Source organism: Callospermophilus lateralis, chromosome 17, assembly GCF_048772815.1.
Source record: "Callospermophilus lateralis isolate mCalLat2 chromosome 17, mCalLat2.hap1, whole genome shotgun sequence".
Taxonomy (NCBI): Eukaryota; Metazoa; Chordata; class Mammalia; order Rodentia; family Sciuridae; genus Callospermophilus; species Callospermophilus lateralis.
This window is the reverse complement of record NC_135321.1, coordinates 37,891,581-37,911,662: the sequence shown is the minus strand read 5'-3', so window position 1 is coordinate 37,911,662 and position 20,082 is coordinate 37,891,581. Positions and strand designations below refer to the sequence as shown.

At 37.5% G+C, this 20,082-nt stretch overlaps 1 protein-coding gene across 1 annotated transcript in view; it reads right to left on the bottom strand.

Annotated features, from left to right (window-relative positions):
* The window catches only part of Klhl14 (kelch like family member 14), a 92,034-nt gene that overhangs the window by 49,303 nt on the left and 22,649 nt on the right, over window positions 1–20,082 (bottom strand). Inside the window, exon 2 of the mRNA XM_076837244.2 lies at window positions 13,516–13,637. Within this exon, the coding sequence (XP_076693359.1) occupies window positions 13,516–13,637 (122 nt within the window). The remainder of the gene's footprint in view (window positions 1–13,515; window positions 13,638–20,082) is intronic.

Below are 20,082 nucleotides of genomic sequence, written 5' to 3'. Positions count from 1 at the left end.
AGACTTTGGAACTCTATTTGGTATATACCGGGGTTCTGCCATCTGCCATCTGTGTGACCTTGAGCAAATTGCTTCATGTCTCTGTGCCTCCATTTCTTCATCTGAATTAGAAGCGATAGTTATGCATGTTATTGTTAGTATATAATAATTTTATATTATATAATTACGTAATTATTATATAATGTATATATTGTGGAAGGCTATTGTGAAAATGAGATGAATAAATGCAAGCGAAGTGCCTAGAATTTCGTGATGCTCTTATCTTTACGTGTGGCATTGTTTATGTACAGTGAATTAAATTGTGTCCCCGAGAAAAGAAGGAAGATCAAATCCTTAACCCCAATATCTGTAAATGTTGTCTTATTTGTGGAAATAGGGTCTCTGCAGATAGAACCAAGGAAAGATGAGGTCATACTGGATTACGGATGACCCTGAAACAAAGGATAGTTGTTCTTTTAAGAAAAAGGAGAAGATTTAGATGCAGAGACACAGAGAAGTGACCCTGGGAAGGAGCCCAGTGAAGATGCAGAGATTGGATCAATGACACTGTAAGCCTCAGGACACTGAGAATTGCCAGGAACCATCAGAAACTGGAAAGAAGCAAGTTGGGCTTCTCCCCTTGGGAGGGAGTATGGCCTTGCTGAGACTCTGATTTCAGGCTTCTAGCCTCCAGAACTGTGAGGGAATATCTTTTTGTTGTTTTAAGCCATCTGATTTTTGGTGGATTATTATGGCAGCCCTGGCAAACGGACATACCACGAAAACTAGATGACAATGATGAAGTCTGTGGAAAGAGAAGCCCAAACGTGAAAATCCAGTAACTAGAACAAGGCTCATTTGTGATGCGTGGTTCACTGGGTGTTCTTTAAATTTGGGTATTTTACTGGGGTAGGGGTAGGTTGTCACCTTTCTTTCCTTTCTTTTTTTCCCTTTCCTCCAAATAGGTTTGGAATAGGTTTGGCCCATCAGGCTAGAAATGGCAGGCAGCGCCCCTATGTAAGTGTGAACAAATCTCTTTCTACTACTTAGAGCTGTGCTGTTGATAGGAGGCCGCTTGCTATAGCGGGTGATTTAAATTTAAATTCATTAAAATGAAAGACAATTAGACATTCAGTTTCTCAGTCCTACGAGCCTCATCTAGTGTGCTCAGTAGCCACATGTGGCTGTTGGCTACCATGTTGAATTGCACGAAGAGAAAATACCTCAGTCACTGCCTACGGTGCTACTGGATAGTGCCGAATGACATTTTTATTGGAATAGGATTTATTCAGGAGGCAAGTAAAGCAAGCAGACAGATTGTGTAGAAGAAAGGAAGCTGTCCTACTCTTGCAGTACAGATAAGTGACACCATAATATATTAATGGAAGAAGAAAAAGTGGATATGGTAGAATTGATACTTTTGACAGCTGCTCACAAGATGCGTCTCACTTGTTGAATGGTCTATTGTTTTCTTATTAAAGTATTCTATGTAACTGCTTTTCTGTAAATTGGACAAAGGGTATTTATTGCATGCAATTCTTTCGAACTGCAAATCTGTACAACTGAGAATATTAGCCCATATCCAAGGCCTGCCATCGCCCTGGAAAAGCTATCGCCAAGATACACATTGGTTAAAACTGGTTAATATTTTGGTCTCTTAACACTGTGGAGGAGGTAATGCTGCAAATCAACAAATGAGATCAAGAAATCCATAAGCTACGATCTCGCTCCTCCTCTTCAGATCTAATCATACAGATGAATAAATTGCTACAAAAATACCAAAAATAAAACTAAAAACAATGACTGAATCAATTTTTTTAAAAATCTCATGTACTCTGTGTTCAGGTAGCAAGAAATTTAATTCCAGTCGGACCAGTCTCCTGTGATTTTTTTTCCCTTTCATCTAAGATATTTTTAATGCTCAGAGGCATTATAATAGAAAAGCATGTATTTTTGCCTGGTTTATACCCATCATCCTTACCATTACAACAAGACAAAAGCATTAAAGTAAAATTAATCATGTCAAAAGATTTTAGCAAAAACAAGTGAGACCATGCATAAAGCATCGCTTTGTCTAGTGTGAAGTCACGCTCTGATTAAAAACATATAATGAAAGTGAAAGTGATACATCATTGCCTTAGCAGTAGGGTTTTTTGAAAGTGCTTTTCGGTTCTCAACATAAAAATATGGGAACATTTTAGTCTTTGAAACTCACAATGATTATTGTTCTAGCTAAATAACTGGAATTCAATCTTAATTTTTTGTCTTTAATAAATTAAGACTTAATAACCAAACAAGGCATGTCAGGAGGATTAATAATTAGAACACGCTGAGAGGAGCGGTAGCCTGCCTTGACATCCAGGCACAGAGCTCGGCCCCCCTCCTTTCACCAAAGCATCCTAATGCCAGCTAAATGTGGCCAGGCCCTGAAGGTATCTTCTATGAGGCACAGCTGTTTGCACCATGAAAAGCATTTAATGAATATTAAGGTGTGGTTCAAAGAGTGATCATACATTCTCAGTAATGCAGTCATTTTGAGTGTTATACACTAAACCCCAAATTCTAGCTAGCTGGATATTCATGAAAGGTAGGTTTGGTTACCGACATCATTATAGGTCATCTCATTGTTTTGGAAAAGAGCAGTATGTTTATTTGCACTTTGCCTTAATTTCTTTTTTTTTTTTTTTGATATTTGCATATAATAGTCACTAGGCAGAATTATCTTCCTTTGTTGTTGCTGTCACTGTAAAGTCACATCCATTCTTTTTTTTTTAAAATGATGTCTTGCTGATAAACCCATTTGGTTCTATGATAATTGAATCTATAATTTATATTTAGAATGATATATATTTTATTATATATAGTAATATATATTATTCTGTATAATGGTTTACATGCAATAAGTTGTAGAAGTACTGAAGACTATATAAACACCTTTAAATCATTTGAGGGGGATCAAAATGTGAAATGATAATAATAGAAGAATTATAAGTCTATATAAGCAATAACAGTCCCAATAGTATTGGGAATGTATTTCTAAACTTTTCCTTTAATGCAGGGACATCTAATCAATCATGTGAGAATAAATATCAATCCTGACAATGAAGTCGTACCAAGGCAAGAAATGTAAAAAGATGCCGAGAATGCTCTCTATTCTAATAACATCTTGTTGAGGGAATGAGAACATTTGCATGTGACAAGAAGAGTGGACCTAGTATGTGATGCACCTAAGGGTGCACTGTTGAAATCATTAGGGTTTGAATATGGGTGGCCTCCTCCAAAATCCCTATTGAAATTTAATGATGACATTGGTGTTTGGGGGTGGGGCCTTTGAGTAATCAGGATTTGATAAAGTCATCAGAAAGGGGGCCCCAGGGGTGAACACTGGTGGCTGTATAAGAATATGATGCCTTGCCCTGCCTGGGACTCTATTCTCTGATGGTAAGCAGGTCATCACTAGAAGTGGACTCTTGACCTTGAATTTGGACCAGAACTATATGCTAAAATAAGTCTCTTTATAATTTGGCTAATCTGTAATATTCAACAGAAAATGGACTCAGGCTACTAAATAAAGAGTTTGATTATCTTCTTTCTGAGGTATCACTTTCCCCATCTACTATGAAGTTAGATGTGGCTAATTCATTTGCTTTTGATGAGACAATGTTTTAATTTAGGGAAGGAGCTTCAAGAATCAGTGTGAAATTTTCTTCTCCCCTGCCGTGGCAATGGTGACATGCCAGATCGTGGAGTGCCTATCAATCTGAGTTCAAGAATAAGAAGATATGGAACAGATCCCCAGTTAACCTGCTGAAGATATGTGATATGGGGGGAAAAAAAGCCAATCTCTACTTAAATAAATTGCTAGTATTTTGAGATTTTTGTGAGTGCTTAACCTGATTGGTACCAAAAAAAAAATCCAGTGGCTGATGACAAAGAGACTGGTATGAGGTGGTAAAAAGATAGACATGCATGCTGTGGTGTGTAAAATCACTTGCTGAAACAATTTTCTCTTCACTTGGAAGCCTAATCAGTTATTTAATGAACTTCCACCTCCAAGGAAGAGGTTGGAAAGCAGACTGTTGATAGTGTAATGGTTGCTGTAGACTGCACTTGGCAAGTTCTTGGGGGCAGGTGGGGGGAGTTGATCTTTGAAAAAATTGCCCATTTGTAAGGAGGATTGAAAGGAAATAGAGTCCAGAAATCTGGGGGTGGGGTGCAACCCTGTTAGAAAGGATGCTTTTTTCAACCCTACCTGATAAAAGATGGAACTGAGAATTTTGAGCAAAAAGGGTAAACTAAAACTCAACTAGTGCAAAGACAAAATTAAAACTTTGGCTTCTATAAGTAATTTCACACAGAGGATGTCTTTGGAAAAAAGTTTCAATTCAGGATGAGATACCCAGGGAATTTTCACTCAAGGAACAGAATGAAAATGAGCTTTCCTATAAAAGCCTGATACACACACAAAAGTATATGTAAAGATTAGTGTGTGTGTGTGTGTGTGTGTGTGTGTGTGTGTGTGTGTGAGAGAGAGAGAGAGAGAGAGAGAGAGACAGAGAGAGAGAGAGAGAGAGATGGGCCCAAGAAAACAAGGAAAAAGCAACCTAAGAAATACATCAGAGAAGAAACATGGTCACTGGCCAGGAAATGGAAACATAAGAAAACAAGTTTTCTAGACATAATTTCCAAAAGATCTACCGGCCTTTAAAAGGGGTGGATGACAATTAGATACTTAAAACCACCACTGTTGCCAGGGTTGTCGGTCCACCCCTGTAACCCCAGTGACTTTGGAGGCTGAGGTAAGAGGATTGCAAGTTTGAGGTCAGACTCAGCCCCTTAGAAAAATCCTGTGTCAAAAACAAACAAACAAACAAACAAACAAACAAACAAACAAACACAAAAGGCTGGAGATGTAGCTCAGTGGTAAAGTTCCCCTGGGTTCAATCCCGAGTTCTGAAAAACAAGAAACCCACCTCTGTCCCCTAAACAGTTACAGATACAATCTGTATTTAAGAAACTGCCAAGACTCCATTCATATATTGCCAAGGAAAGTAAAGAAAAATAAAGCATCTTCCATAGGGTGAAGCCAGAAGCTGAACAGAACAAAGGATAAGGATAATGAGCCGAAATGGGGTGGTCCCTAATCAAGCAACACAGCCCACCCCCTGCCTAGGTATTCTTCAAAATGTCTACTGGGTGGGATTGCAAAACTGCCTTCCTCTTTCCAAATCACAGGGTTCATTTTGGCAATTCTGTCCCTATTCTATAACTTCACATTATGTGTGTGAGAGGTCAGATAACTCATCTTTTTAGGTTCAGATCAAGACAAATCCTACATGAGCCTAAGGTTGAGATGACTGTCCAATACCCAGAGATTCTTCACAATGAGCCTGATGACCCTGACTGATGTTGTCTTGGGGGAAGGGTTGAGGGTATGCTGAGCACAATGAGGGTACTGAGTCTCTGATATCTGGAAGAAAAGATTATGATAGTCACATTGCCTCGTTTGCCAAATCTCTGTCTCCTGAACCTTGGTAGGATTGTATTTCCTAATCCCTTAGAAATGGGATATGGTCTTGTGACTGAAAAGAAATGATTAAAATCACTTTTAACCCAGTGTGAAATTCTGCAGCTCTTTCTTCCCCTGCTGTGTACATGTCAAAATGGACCCCACATGCCTGGATCCTCGAATGACTCTGTGGAACAGATGTATTCAGCCAACTATGTTGGAGATGAGTGAGAAACTAATATTTTGTTAGTTTAGTTCCTTGAGATTTCAGAGTTGTTACCACAGCGTAATTTAAGGCCACTTGACTGATACCTATCAGTCTTATACTAAAAACAGAGACTACGTTAATCACATCAATCACAGTATATTTTATTTCTGAGACCTTAGATGAATATGAGATTCAATTTGATCTTTTAGTTTTCACTCTGCTTGTTTAGAAAAGTATGCAAATTTAACTAGAATAGAATAAAAATTCATTGAGGAATAACTGGATTCCAGATATCTAAGCTAGAGATTTATTTGTATTATTTAATTCTCACAATAACCCTATGAGATTCATATAATTACCTTCAATTTTCAGATGCAGAATAAAGATCAGAGAGTAAGCAGCTTGCCCAAGTCACAATCAACAAATACCTGGAGGTGTTTTTCAATTTATGTCTATCTGTCCCTAAAGATGTTACTCTGTGTGTGTGCCTGTGTGTACAGTTTCATTTGTTCACACTATGATGCTTCTAAAACACCGATAAAATATCAAGAAAGTTGCATTGAATTATGGCTTTTCAATAAAGATGTAAATAAAAATTTACAAAGATGTAAATTTTACTGCTTATACATCATTTTTTTTTCAGTTTAGTCCCTAAACTTAGATTATATTCTTGACCTTTAAGAGTGGTTTACTCATTTAATTTAACCTATAGTAATTCCATTCTATGAATGTGTTACTATGCCAAGAACACTGGACCCATTTAGATTATTATGGGAGAAATGGGTCACCACAGATTAAATCCCATTCATTTCCTGGAGTCTTTGGACCACTGGCAAAGTGTTGTCAGATGGGTTGGTTCATTAGTGTGCTGATGGAAATACAGGAATCGTTGTTTTCTTCCTCGCTCAGCCACTAAATATCCTGAACCACTGGATAAAACACTTCCTCTGTTTGAGTCACTTAAAGAAAAAAACCCAAAACTGTGAACCTGCCATATGGCGGTTTCTGCTAACAGCTTTTGCCACATCTCATCCTTCTCTCCTCCTCACTCTTGGAGTTTAACCATGCATCATCTGTTGCTAGGTCTTTGAGCTTCCTGTTAACTAACCTGGAGCAATCTTATCTCACATTTGCACCAGGGCTCTGCCTATCTCTTACTCATCCTCTAATTCTCAGCTCCAGTGACACTTCTTTGGTGACTCCTAACTAGATTAGGTCTTTCATACCCTTCCTTTGAAGCACTATCACATTTCATTATGGTACATTGCTACCTAGGATTATTGATGAATTCTGTTTTTTCCTACTAAACTCAAAACTCCATGAGAATCTAGTGAAATTGTTTTAGCTCAGTTTTGTACCCCCTGTGTGCTTAGCACAATCCCTGTGACATAGGGCATATCAATTATATTTTCGGAGTGAATGAAATCAATGTGCAAAATGAGAAGATTGGGCAAAGAGGTCATTAAGTCTTTTAGTACTTATATTTAATGATTTGCCAGACTTTTTCTGCAATCTGCCTAAGAATGACACAGAGAAATCTACACAGTCCTCTACACGTAGCTCCTTCACACCAGACTCAGTAGCAAATAATACTGCTTATGTGTGGAGAAGGCACTGAAATTATTTGTACATGTGCCATTCTCTGGAGGGAAAGCAATTACTATATTCAAGGGAAGGATAATCCAGAAATAAATGAGAGATAGCCAAATAAAGTCAACTGGTTTTTCTAGGAACCCAAGTTAGTTGAAATACAGTATTTGGAGTGACCACCACACATATTTAAAAAAAAAAAAATCTATGAAAAATCCACTAATGCACTGGTGCATGAATACACAGTGGCAAATAATTCAAGATATATAGCAATGTGCAGTCATGTATTTCAAATTAGAATTGAGCTCATTGAAGGTAAAATTAGATGCTAACATATTTAAAAAGTCAAGACACAATTCTTCCCCTTTCTTTTTCATCCAGAATCATGGGAATAATTGCTCCATGAATTGAAATAAAAGTTACAGGGTTAGAGATATAGACTACATGTTATTGTATATAATTTTTTAGATCACTGTGTTTTCACTAACACTGAAAACAAAAATTAGAGGGGTGTCTCTACTCAAAATTCTTAATTTTTTTCCCCCTGGTCCTGGGGATCAAACTCAGGGCCTCACATGTGCTAGGCAAACATTCCTCCACTGGGCTACATCCCCAGCCTAAAATTCTTAATTTTTTGTATCAATCTGTACAATTGTCTGAAAGAGTATTTGTAGGATACAGCTCCTGGCTAACCCCATCATTTACTACCCCAGACTTTCCTACAGATTGACAAATTTAAGTCAGGTTCTAGAAGGTCCTACATTCTCTCACCTTGTTTTTAATTCTCAAAACTAGACTGTCTTACTAAAATGCTTTCCCAGCTACCTCTTTGCTTAGATAATTCCTATCCCTGTTTTTGGAATTAAAACGTCATTTTATTTTCAGTGCTAGGCGTTGAACCCAGGACTTCTCACATGCTGGGCAAGCAGACTCTGCCACTGAACTACACCGCCATACCTTTTTAGGTTTTTTTTTTTTTTTTTTTTTTTTTTGAGGCAGGATCTCCTAAATTGCAGAGGCTGGTTTTGAAGTTGCCACCCACCTGTTTCAGCCTTGTGTGTAGCTGGTATTACAGGTGTGTGGTATGCCCTGTTTAAGAAAATCATTTCTAAGAGAACTTCCTAACCTCCTGTGTTTAGGTTAGGGGCCCATTTTTGCTCTCATTGTACCTTGGTATTTTCTTGTCTATCTCTTAGCTTCCTGTATTATAATTGCCTCCTTAGGTGATTGAGAGGAGAGACAGTCATATTCATATTCTACCCTTCCATCCAACAGAGTGGGTATTCAATAATTGCTTGCTCCATGAAGGAATGAGGTCTGTAAGTCAGACTAAATTCTCTCCAGGCATTTTCAGAGTCATTCTGGAAGTACTTCATTGTTTCTTCAGGTTCTCCTGCAACGAGGAATGTACTGTTTACAAATTTTACCTACCTGTCTAAAAGTTACATTAAATAATTTTTGGGGTTTGGATTCTTAGCAATATACATAATATGAATAAAGGAATCTCACAGGTACAACCCTTCCATTGAACTTACTTTTTATTTCTTTGAGAACAAACAACCATGAGAAATGATCATTAGCTTTTGACTAACTTGACTTTCCTCCCGATATATCCTCAAAGAGCAAAAGTGGGCTGAAATCAAGAAACAGAAGAACCACGGAAAGAAGTCCAGTCAAATGCGTCAACTTCTAGGTCCCTTATTCCTTGAATAATCAGCAATTAAACCATTCTCCATTGCTCAGATATTGAATATGATCAAGTCTGTATTTATTTTTCACAACTGAAGTTTATTATCTTATATGAGGTTTTTTCATTACTATTTCTTTGACACTTATGGGAAGTATATTTTTAAAAACATGTATGAAAGTCCACAAACTTTCTGATCTTTGTGGCTTTTCTAAAAGATGACAATCTGCCCCAGGACCCTTTCTGCATGAATGGGATCAAGTGAAGTGTCCTTCATGGGCCAGGAGACAACATAGGAAGCCAGTATACCATGATTGGAAAACACACAAACAGTAGAGCAAATGAACTGAAAGGAAGAGGAACAAAGGGCACTTCCCTTGCATCTAATAGAAGGAAGTGGGAGGGATCAGAAGGAGCTCCATAGCTTTTGTGGTCATGTGATTAAGGGGAAGCCATGATTGGCACCTGGAAGAATAAATCAGTATTTTTAAGTCTTTTTTCTATCGTTGCTTAAGGAAAGCAACAAAGGAGCACCTGATAAATAAAATCTCTTACCTGAAACATAGAAAAAAGGAAGGTAGTTCCTGGAAAATACCTACACCCATCAGTAAAGACATAAATCAACTGGGAATATAAATGGAATAAAGAGACCTTCAGTGATATCCCATGGGGAGAAATGTAGAGTGCATCTACCTGTGGACTTCATAAAAATTGGGGGATGTAAGAAATCTGTCCTAGAAGTACACGGTGTCAATGTGGATTGTTTTGTGTGATCTTTAAGCAGAGGACTGAGGGCCTGCAAAGTGCAGAAGGCATATTTCTTGTGTTGACCATTTTATTATTCATGTCTCCTATATTGCTTTCTAATAAGTTAAGAACGAAACGGCAGACTGCATGCAGGAGTGAGAAATGCAAGAAAAGCAGTACTGTAAAATAAAAATGAACGAAAGTGCGTCTCAACTTCCCTTTGATTATTAACAGGCAAGAGAACAACAATGCCCAATTTTATTGTGATTACTGAACACTTCACATTGACAAAGGGGCTTTACAGTCACTTTTACATGTTATTTCTCAAGGCTTTTTCCAATAGAGGCTGGGGGGGCTCTGTCACCATTCTTAAACATCAATTCTACCACATCATATTAAATGATTATTTTAAAAAGGAAAATAAAAATGCACTTGGTGCCAGTATGTCACCAAAACAGTCTTTTTAGTGAGAATAATTGTCCCTTTGCTGTTTGAGGGGATCAAACCATTGACTGGTTAACTATTTGAATTATGTTTTCTTTATGTTATACAGAACCACTTTTTCCTTCTCACTTACCTCTACTTGTTCAATGTATTATTACTGAAGTGTTTCCGCCTTACGTAGTGTTTCCAAAGTCCTTTTTTTTTATTAGTTGCTCAAGATCTTGACATATCATACATTTGATTCAAATAGGGTATGAATTCTCATTTTTCCACGTGTACAGATTGTAGGATCACATTGGTTATACATCCATGTGTATACATACAGCAATCCTAGTGTCAGTTGTATCCTTTTAATTCTTCTGTGTGATATAACATGTGTAAATACTGTGGCACCCCTAAGCAGGTGCTTGTGCTTCTGCTTGTAGAATGGCATCTCTTAAAGAGGAACCTGTCTGTCAGAGGTGCTGAGAAATGTTTGCTCAAGCAAAACAGACACGGCAGGCTAAGGTTCAGAAGCGCCACCCAACCTCAGGTGTTAGGTGTCTGTTAGTTAATTTGTTAGTTTGTATGGAGACATTCATTCAATAAATAAACAGACCCCAAACTGGCAGGCCATCTCCTACCTTCAACCATCAACTTTACCTCCCTAATAAATTAATTTAGCCCTTTTGAGGCAAGAAGGGCAGTGGGAAGTTTGGAAATCCCTAACGTTTGATTGGATTTTGGGTGCAGTTGGGTATTTTCTTATTTGATGAGAAACATTTCTTTATTTATGATTATGTGGCCCAAATAGTATGAAATTGTGTCATTTACCTGACTTCCTTCAACTTGGCCAAATAAAGGCCTTACTTAAAAAATACAAACTACCAATAACAGAAATTATCCAGATTAAAATGCCTACTTTTTTTTTCAACAAATACAAAAAAATAAGCCTTCACTTGGGGCCATGTAGTCACAGCCTAGCAGGAAATAAACTCAATTTTTTGAAGTTCAAGTCCTAGTGAGATGAAGAGTATAAGAAGAATAGAAATTTATTTCAAAGCTCTGAGTTTGAGTATAGAAGTACATTCCAAAATCTTTAAATATATTTCTATTATAAGAACTTTTCTATATTTATACTGATTTATTTCCTTTCATTTCAAATCTGGTGAGATGAGCCAAGACCCCCATTTATGCTTACTTCCTAATCTGTAGATTATAACATCTGACATATGAAAACTGTGGATAATAGGCTCTCTCCTCTGGAGCACTGGGTACAAGTGTCATTTCCATTACAGAGTTATCTTTTTCCTCTTTGTACAAAGGGCTTGGGCTGACTGATGCTTCTAAGGTATAAAGATACAGTCCTGTGCTAATATTGGCAGTGGTATTAAAATAAGAGCAAAAGTATCTACAATTTATTGAGTGTGTGCTACATGATAGATGATTTATAAATGCAATGTCATTTAAAAAATATTCAAAGACTGACAAAATAAAGAAACTAGGACTCAGAATATATTTATGACTTGCTCAAAGTCAGAGACCTGGGCTTGATCCAGGATGCAGAGTTCATCTGCTCTTACTATACCAAAGTAGGAAGTTAAATCAGGCAATGGGGTGACCATCTATTCCAGTCTATAAGTGTTGACCTGGCCTAATTAGTAGATCCCACTTCCCATGCTCACAAGTCTCCTAGTTTGTGCAAGAAGTTTGATGATCAATCTATATGTGACCAAGGTTCAAAATGAACATAAGACTTCCCATAGGTATTATTAATCAATCTTTTTGCCTTTACTAGAGGACTTCAAATAAGTAGCAAATTGGATGAAGTTTGGTATATTTGGAAAAACAGGTGAGTTTGCAAATTAATGTCATTTAGTAGTAGGGTCTAATATCTCCCTGTCCCTTATGCCCATTTTTTTCTTCTCTTATCTCTCCCTGAGAATATTCTGTCCTTCATTTTTTTTTCTCTCCTCCTCCTAGTCTCCACGGATCATTCTATGTAGGCTTTCTCTATTGATCAAATGTTCCCAAATTGATTCTTTGGTTTTACATTAGTTTTCATTTCTGATGAATCTTTAAAATACAGCTTGATCATTCACTCAGATGTTTAAACCACTATTAATGGTATTTTCATCCAAAGAAGAACAAATATCTTTAGAAATCTCTAACTTATTTTTCCTTCCTTCATCTTAATCTCACCATTACTATTCCACCACTTCTTTACTAGAATCATAGTTCAGTGGTGTCAGGGAGCACGATTGTTGCAATTCCCGGATGATGATACTGCAGGTTTTGTTGGGGTGAGCCAGCTCCGAAATGTATTATCACAAGCACCACCTCACAAGTCTTAGCACCTCTTCTTCTGCTCTTTTGGGCAAACTCTGGCCCTGTTTCTATCATTTGAAAAGGGCTTTCAGGAAGAGCAAAGGGAATTATTTTTAAAAATACTCTGGTAAAATATCTAACTGCTTAAAAGAACATGCAATAAGAAAATCTGACTTTTACTTTTGTTGGTCTTAAATGTATGGCTTTGATTTATGGATCAAAATTGCTCATTTATTATTTTATCTATACAGCTCTGGGCAATTTTGACAGTTAAAATTTAGTTTTATTGACCAGTGCAGCCACTGTGCCCACGAGGGGACTGGTGCACACAGCCTGCTGCACTCAAGAAACGATGATTTTTGATTCCATGACTGAGTCAGACTGGGAATCATAACCGATATAACAATAAGTTCCAAATCTCAGTGCCCAAGGCAAGAGGTTTGCTGTAAAACACAATCACCCTTTCAGGAGGGGAGGAGGAGACTCTTGGCTGGAAGTTTGCAAGTGCAATTTAATGCATCTGGGCCAGGCCATGAATATATCTGTCCATCCAAGCTGTGGAGCATCTGAGGGGGCATTTCTCTAAAGACCTGGTTCCACAGACTGATTAAAGAGCAAAAATGTCTAAAAAGCAAAATGTATGTTTGTTACAGCAACAGTAAACTCAGCAACCATTTTAAGGAGAGAAAACTTACCAGTGCTGTTAACCAACCTTTCATTTTTCAATCAACCAAAAAAAAAAAAAAAAGAAGAAGAAGAAATTTTAGGGGAAGATCGCTACTTCCCCTGTCTTTCCCAACACACAGAAACATAAACCAGTACAGTGATTTGAGGCCAGTTTTAATTTAGGCCTATTCAACTACCAAATTGGCCACCTCTGCAATGTTAATTTAGTCTTTTACTCTAAATCCCCCATGATACGTAAATAAACCTCTGCAGGGTAACAAATCAATAAAATGTCTAATTTGATTAACCATGTTTTCCAATTCATCAAGACAGCTCTAACCTGAAATAAATAGGTGAGTAAATAAATAAGTCACTCACTTGTGAGTATTTTCCATGTCTTCTTTTCATCGTCGTAATACTGAACCAAATTGCTGGGGAGCCGGTCAGGTCCGGGTGGCAACCCTCCAACCAATAACAGCATTTTCTTGTTAGAGCGAATTCTTCACCCAAAACAAAAGAGGAGATGAATAACCACATTATTGTAGAGTCTTTTTAGTGGCAACGAAATCATAACCATCAAAAGAATGTTCCTTGCTTGCAGATTTCTATTTCATTTTTTTCCTGTTTCTTTTCCCATTCATGTCTCAACAGTTTTTTTTTTTTTTGAACCAAGCAGAAAAATGATCAGAAGAACTGCATATCCCTATACTCATGGAATAATAAGCTCCCTTTATGCAATTTGTTAGAGGTTCATTCTAGAACGACCTTTTTCTTATATTATCCCTTTAAATCATCACTCTTTACAGCTGAGTACACATGGAATGCTCTGGAGTGGTACTAAGGTTAAGCATTAAAGTTGCATGTCAAAAATCGTATTAGTCAAAATCATTATTATAAGCCATTCTCCACTCAAAGAACCTTGAAAAAATTAAGGTTATGCAGAGAGTTTGTGAGCCAACTCTTTAATCACTCAGGCAACTTCCAAAACCAGTCTGGTACAATTAGTAGCACAGGACTAACTAGGATGGGTTAACCAGTTTGAACATGAACTTTTTTTTTTCCCCATTTGTTTAATTTAGCTTAGACTTCTGCCTCCATCCCCTCTCCCCCACTCCCAGCTCGCCCTCCCCTCTGCTCTCCCCCTGTGCACCACTGGCGATACAGAAGCTCCAATTGGTAAAAATGAGACTGGGATGTTGCTGTGAGCCTCCCCAGAGTGGAGCCCTGCCAATGCTTGCCACTGATCCAGCGGCATGAACCTGCTCAACTGTGCAAAGTCACTCTAATTCCCTCCCTCTGTTTTTCTACCTTCTCCCCCAGGGGGCAACCACTGAAAGGAGTGACTACCCACCCATCAAGAGCTGGCAATTCGCTGCTATTAACCGTGACTGTGATTCCCAGTCTGCCTGGCAGTTCCTGAGAACAGGCCTGCAATGTCTCATATGCAGTAAAAGCTATAAGATGCACCCTGGCCGGCGAGGCGACCTGATGGATGTACAACCCTCAGGAATAGTAATGGATTGAGCACACGTGCCACTGAAGCAGGGAGAGGAGGCCCAGACCCCCACAAGGGGCCTGCTGATTTAACAGTCACTTTACATATAATTGAACTTTTCATTTACCTGAAAGGCTCAAGGTGGTGGTGGGAGAAACAGAACAACCATGATTGAAGGAAAAAGTCAATAAATACAAAAGGGTTCCTCTTACATATGATCACAACCCATAGTGTGGCTCTGAATCTATTATTACCTATTCAGCCCCTTCCGATTCAAGGATGCTTGGCGAAATAGGCCCCGTGGAGAAGCACTGTTTGTTGGTTAAGAACCTAACATTCAGAGAGTTAACTTAATACAGTTAATGAAACATTTCCATATGAAGAAAAGGAACTAGAGAATTCCTATAATGAAACTCTGGTGCCACTGAATGCATTGTGTATGTCTCACTAGGAAAATATCTTCTGGAGAAACTCCTATGTTCCAGACTCCTCGATAGAGGGAGCTGTACTTAAAGAAGAATGACTAATGCCATAGGAGCTTACAATGTTAATTTTGCCAAGCTGTGGATAAGAGTCGAGCGTAAAGAAAAACAAGCAAATGAACTAACCAACCAACCCAACTTTTTTGAATTTAATGTGCCCTTGACCTGCACCCATATGCCCTATAGACTGCTGGTTGGCAAACAAAAACAGTAAAACAGCAAAGACTCCATACATTGAGAATTTCAGTGACTGGGTGGAAACAATTCACCTGTAATTCATGTGCCATATAATTTCATAAATGCATGCTCACGGGATTGATATATAGCTGTTTCTTTTGTTATCATTTTTAGTCCAAATAATCAACTGCTTTGTAAGGCAAGTCAAAGTGAAAGCAAACAGTCCTTTTAGGTGCAGTAAGTTATCATGTGTAGACGGACCTGTTCACCTGAAGTCATGATTCTGCAACTGCCTGACATCACATGTGTACATGTGGCCAGACTGCAGATAGGAGGTAGAAGAACAAGATGGGCAGGATTGACACAGAGAAAAGGACTCACTGAAGTGCTGATCGTGACAAAAACATCCTAATAGTATCTGTTTTAATTCATAAATAAATGTACTGCTTCAAAATGTACTCGATGAATGACAAGGACGTAAGCACGTGGCTCAAGTATGTTTATAAGTTTGTATCAGTAGTTGATAAAACTGGCTTCCTTGGACCAATCTCACTGGTGATTTGCTGCCCTTATTTGTGGATGAGAAGAGGATCTTGAGTCTTTGCCCTCTCTGCCTAAAAAGCCAGCCATTTCCATCTGTCCTCTGCAAACTGGCCTGAGGCCTTCAACACAGAAGCCACTGTATAGTTTGTCAATGGTAAGCACCTCCTCCCTGGTAGCAATGACATGATGCTACCAGGCTGGCTAGCCTAGCAGCACAGCAAGACCCCACATAACTACAACAAATCCCTAAACCACGTGGGTCTCTGCAGGGAATGTGGTAGATTTTATGGAAGAAAAGGAACTCCCACCTACCCTCATGGGTTGTGTTTTCTGTAAAGGGTCCGTGCTTCGAGTGCATTATGATGGCCTTCTTAGTAACTAAAGACACATCCCCAATTTTTTGCAGTATTATATCATCATCCAATTTGTTACGGCATTTTACTTGGAGTCTTTTGTCTCAAAAGCCTGTGTTACACAATTGTCCAAACCAGCATTTATATTATTTAATTCTAAATAAAGCTTCAAGCTGTATTGTGTGAGGGTGAACCACACAGAAACCTCTAATAGGACAAAGCTTGTGGGAAGTTCGTGATACAGAAGGAAGAACACATAGACAGCGAAACACACTTGAGAGGTTTTCTTGCCGTTTTCCCTACTGACTCTCAAAACAGCCCGTAACGTGGCAGGTCATTTTACAGAGGAGTGAGAAAGTTCCCATAGTTGTCATTTAAATCACATACATTTTAGCATTGCATGAAACTATGAGACCCTGGATCCAAAGAAAAAGGAACCCAACAGAGATTATTCCACATTTCTTCTTGCTGAAGAAAAATACAAATGAGAAAAACCATTCCATATTTTACTTTGACAAAAATGCAACGTCAACTATTCAATTACTCCTAGAAAGTAATACACGTGAATAATTCCCGTGGAAAAGCTTTCATTCTTTTTACCATACACAATTATAATAGCGACAATGACAATAATGACAGATAATAATGAATGTGTATTGGATATCGAACCTCTGATTATCATGCCATTTATTTGCTATGTGTGAACTTCAATCTGAACATACCGTGAAACAATAGCACGTGAATTGAAAAAATAAAATTAAGAAAATCTAACTGTGTTGAAGGGGGTTTCCGTTATTCTTTTCCTAAATAATTCCAGCAGAGCTTTACAGGTTTAATTTTAGATTAGGCAAAATCTACAAATGTAGCCTTCTTGCCATAATTAGAGCTCCTTCATAGGGCAACATATGTTCTTTATATAGGGAATCAATTTAGTTAAAATTAATATGTACTTTTCATAGCTTTTTATTACTTTAAAAATATTGCTCTCATTCCTCATTTTAGCACCACTGGGACCAAAGTAATGTATTTAGAAGATAAGAAATTAGAGAAATTTAAACTTGAAGCTGAGTACAGCATGATCAGTAATATTATTTGTATGCCTTTGACTTGAGTTCTTAGATTTTTTTAGATCCAAAAATATAAGGTTAAAATGGCGATGGAATTTGAAGGTCTCCTTTGTTCCATCTCAGTAATTGCCCAACATTTACCAAGTGTCACATTTGGGTGTCTGTGCGCATGTGTGCATGTATGCTCAGGAGCATACCTACTTTGGTTCCGGGGATGAATGATTGAAGGATGACCTAAAACCTCCTGGTGTAAACAAATTTTTCATCATACTGGTGTTTAGATATGGTAAAATCTCATTTATTTATATTTCAGTGATTTGGAACCTTAATAGTTGGGAAAGAGGCCAGATAAAGTTATCCTTTCCATGATACATGAAGAAAGTTTTCATTCACTAGATGGCAAGAAGGAATTTTAATCTATTTAAGAAATCAACTGGTTAGCAGGCACTTTAGAGATTCCTATGTAGGGTTAGACTATATTCACTTTACAGACTACAGATAATTCTCATTCATTTATAGATGAAGTTCTTCCACAATGCTGTAAGAATTATCAAATCACAGAGTTAGAGGGGAAAAACTGTGGTATTCCAGTTCAGTGATGTCCAACTTTGGCAATTCACTAGAGTCATCTAAGGGGATTAAAATTTTAAAGTTTTTGATAGATTGTCAGTTTCCAATGCTCAAAGATTATGATTCAGTGGGAGGAGGCTTTAAAATTGTCCCACAAACTTCCAGTTGATTCTAACACATTGCTGGACCTGGAGCCACTCACTAACTTTTTCCAGTTCTCTGTATAACATAGAAATTCTGCTAAGAATTTATAAGTAGTAGTCTTTATCTATATATACAAGTTTATAATGAAATGAACCTTAGTTTTACAAAACCTTAGTTTTGTACTCTATTATTAAAGATAATAGAGTTTTGAAGTTTATAATGAAATGGATCTTAGTTTTTCACTCTATTATTGAAGGTCGTTGGGTAGTTGAATTCGATTTTTTTTTTTTTTTCTGCATGTGCTGGGCTGAATAACCTACCTATGTGTCCCCAGAGAAGCATGCAGAAATTCAAATGTTGGAGATACTTGCCAAATATCCTCTTCTCCATGTTGAAAACTCACATTTCTCTCTGAAAAACTTAAATTTCCCTCACTATCCTGGCCACTGCCTTTTAGTACACTTTAGACTATCTCAGTTCCTTTGAAAATGTGAAGGTCAAAATTATACACATTGAAACACATGTGATATGATAGATGACAAATACATTTTTTTTTCATTTTACAGTCTCTTAAAATCATTGTAGTCTTTTAAGGGAATCACAAAGCAGTATTAGGTACCCGTTTTGCTTCTAACTAATTACAAACATGAATTTTTTTAAAAAAAGCAATGTTTTCAAGCCAAAATTTTCCTATCTTGTATTTCCTCTAACTAAAGTATTTCCAACAGCTCTGAACAAATAGGTATTTTTAAGGTTTTTATGTTCTCTCCTGATTTCGACATTTTGTTTCACTTCATTTATTACTTAGAAATTGTTAATTGAGCTCTGTGTTCCAGATATTGTTGTAAGCATTCATGATCATAGTGAGAACAAGGCCTGAATCCCCTGTTCTTCATGGCATTGAATCCCCTCTTCCTCCGGACATCTATGAAGGCACCCTGGTTTTAGGCAAGAAGGTTCCTACCTGTCAAGGGTGCAACCTTCAGAGCTAAAGTAAGATGCCTAGCTTCATCTCTTCTGAGGTGAGTGAGTTTTAGCCCATCTCTTTGTCCCTATTTAATCTTGTTTAGAAAATAGGGAAACAATAGTCCTAAGACATAGATGTTTTTAATTTTTAGGATTAAAAGAAATATCACATGCAGAACATTTAAATCAGAGCTAACCCAAAGCTAGTTCTCAGCAGCAGCAATGTCATCGTCAGTGTCACCATCAGTACTAGCCATTCCTTTGTGCAATTTGCAAGATTTATCAGGGAGGTGGCCTATATCCCCATTCATATTTTATTGCTTGAAAATAATAAAGGCACATAGCACTAATTAAAAAAATCCTATAAGTAAGTAGCAAAAAATTAGTAGAATCGAGGGAAGGGAACAGGATAGGGAAGAGTGAAAGAAGAGGGGAAGTATTGCATTAGAGCAAATTGTATTCCATGCTTTTATGTCAAAATGAATCCTAATGTTATGCATATCTAAAAAGAATACAAATAAAATTAAATTAAAAAATTATAAAGAATTGTATTTCCTGTGTTTAGATATTTTTCTAATGATCCTAACTCATTCTCTCTGAAATGATACTAAATCACTGAGATTTTTACTTTATAATTCCCTATAAATGGCCTTCTTTTTTGGAAACAAAAAATTAATAGAAAAACAGTAGTTTTAAAGAGGCAAAGTAAACCAGAGTAGATAATCATTACAACATCTTTCAAAATTCAAGTCAATTTCAAGTTAGGAGTCAGTCAGACCTGGATGTAAACTCTCTTTCTACCACTAGTTGTGCTTTTATCCTTGGGATGACTCATAGCCTTAGTTGCTCATCTGTAAAGTGGGAATAATCTTAGAAGAATGTTGTGAGGTTTCATGAAGTCATTAAGGTGTAATGGGCAAGTAAGTGGTTACTACTTGTGACCAAAGTCATCTTCTAGACTCAGGTCCTTTGTGCTGCTGAGACCTTGAAAGATGAGTATCTCTACCCAGTGAAAAGAGAAAAAGCCTTGATGCTTTCAATGCCATCCAGTAGGGAGAGGCTGGGGAAGATTTTAACAAGTTATGGCTCTTTCCCATGACCTTGCAGTTTCAGAGCCCTCAACCAAACTCATGATGGCTGAGTATTTT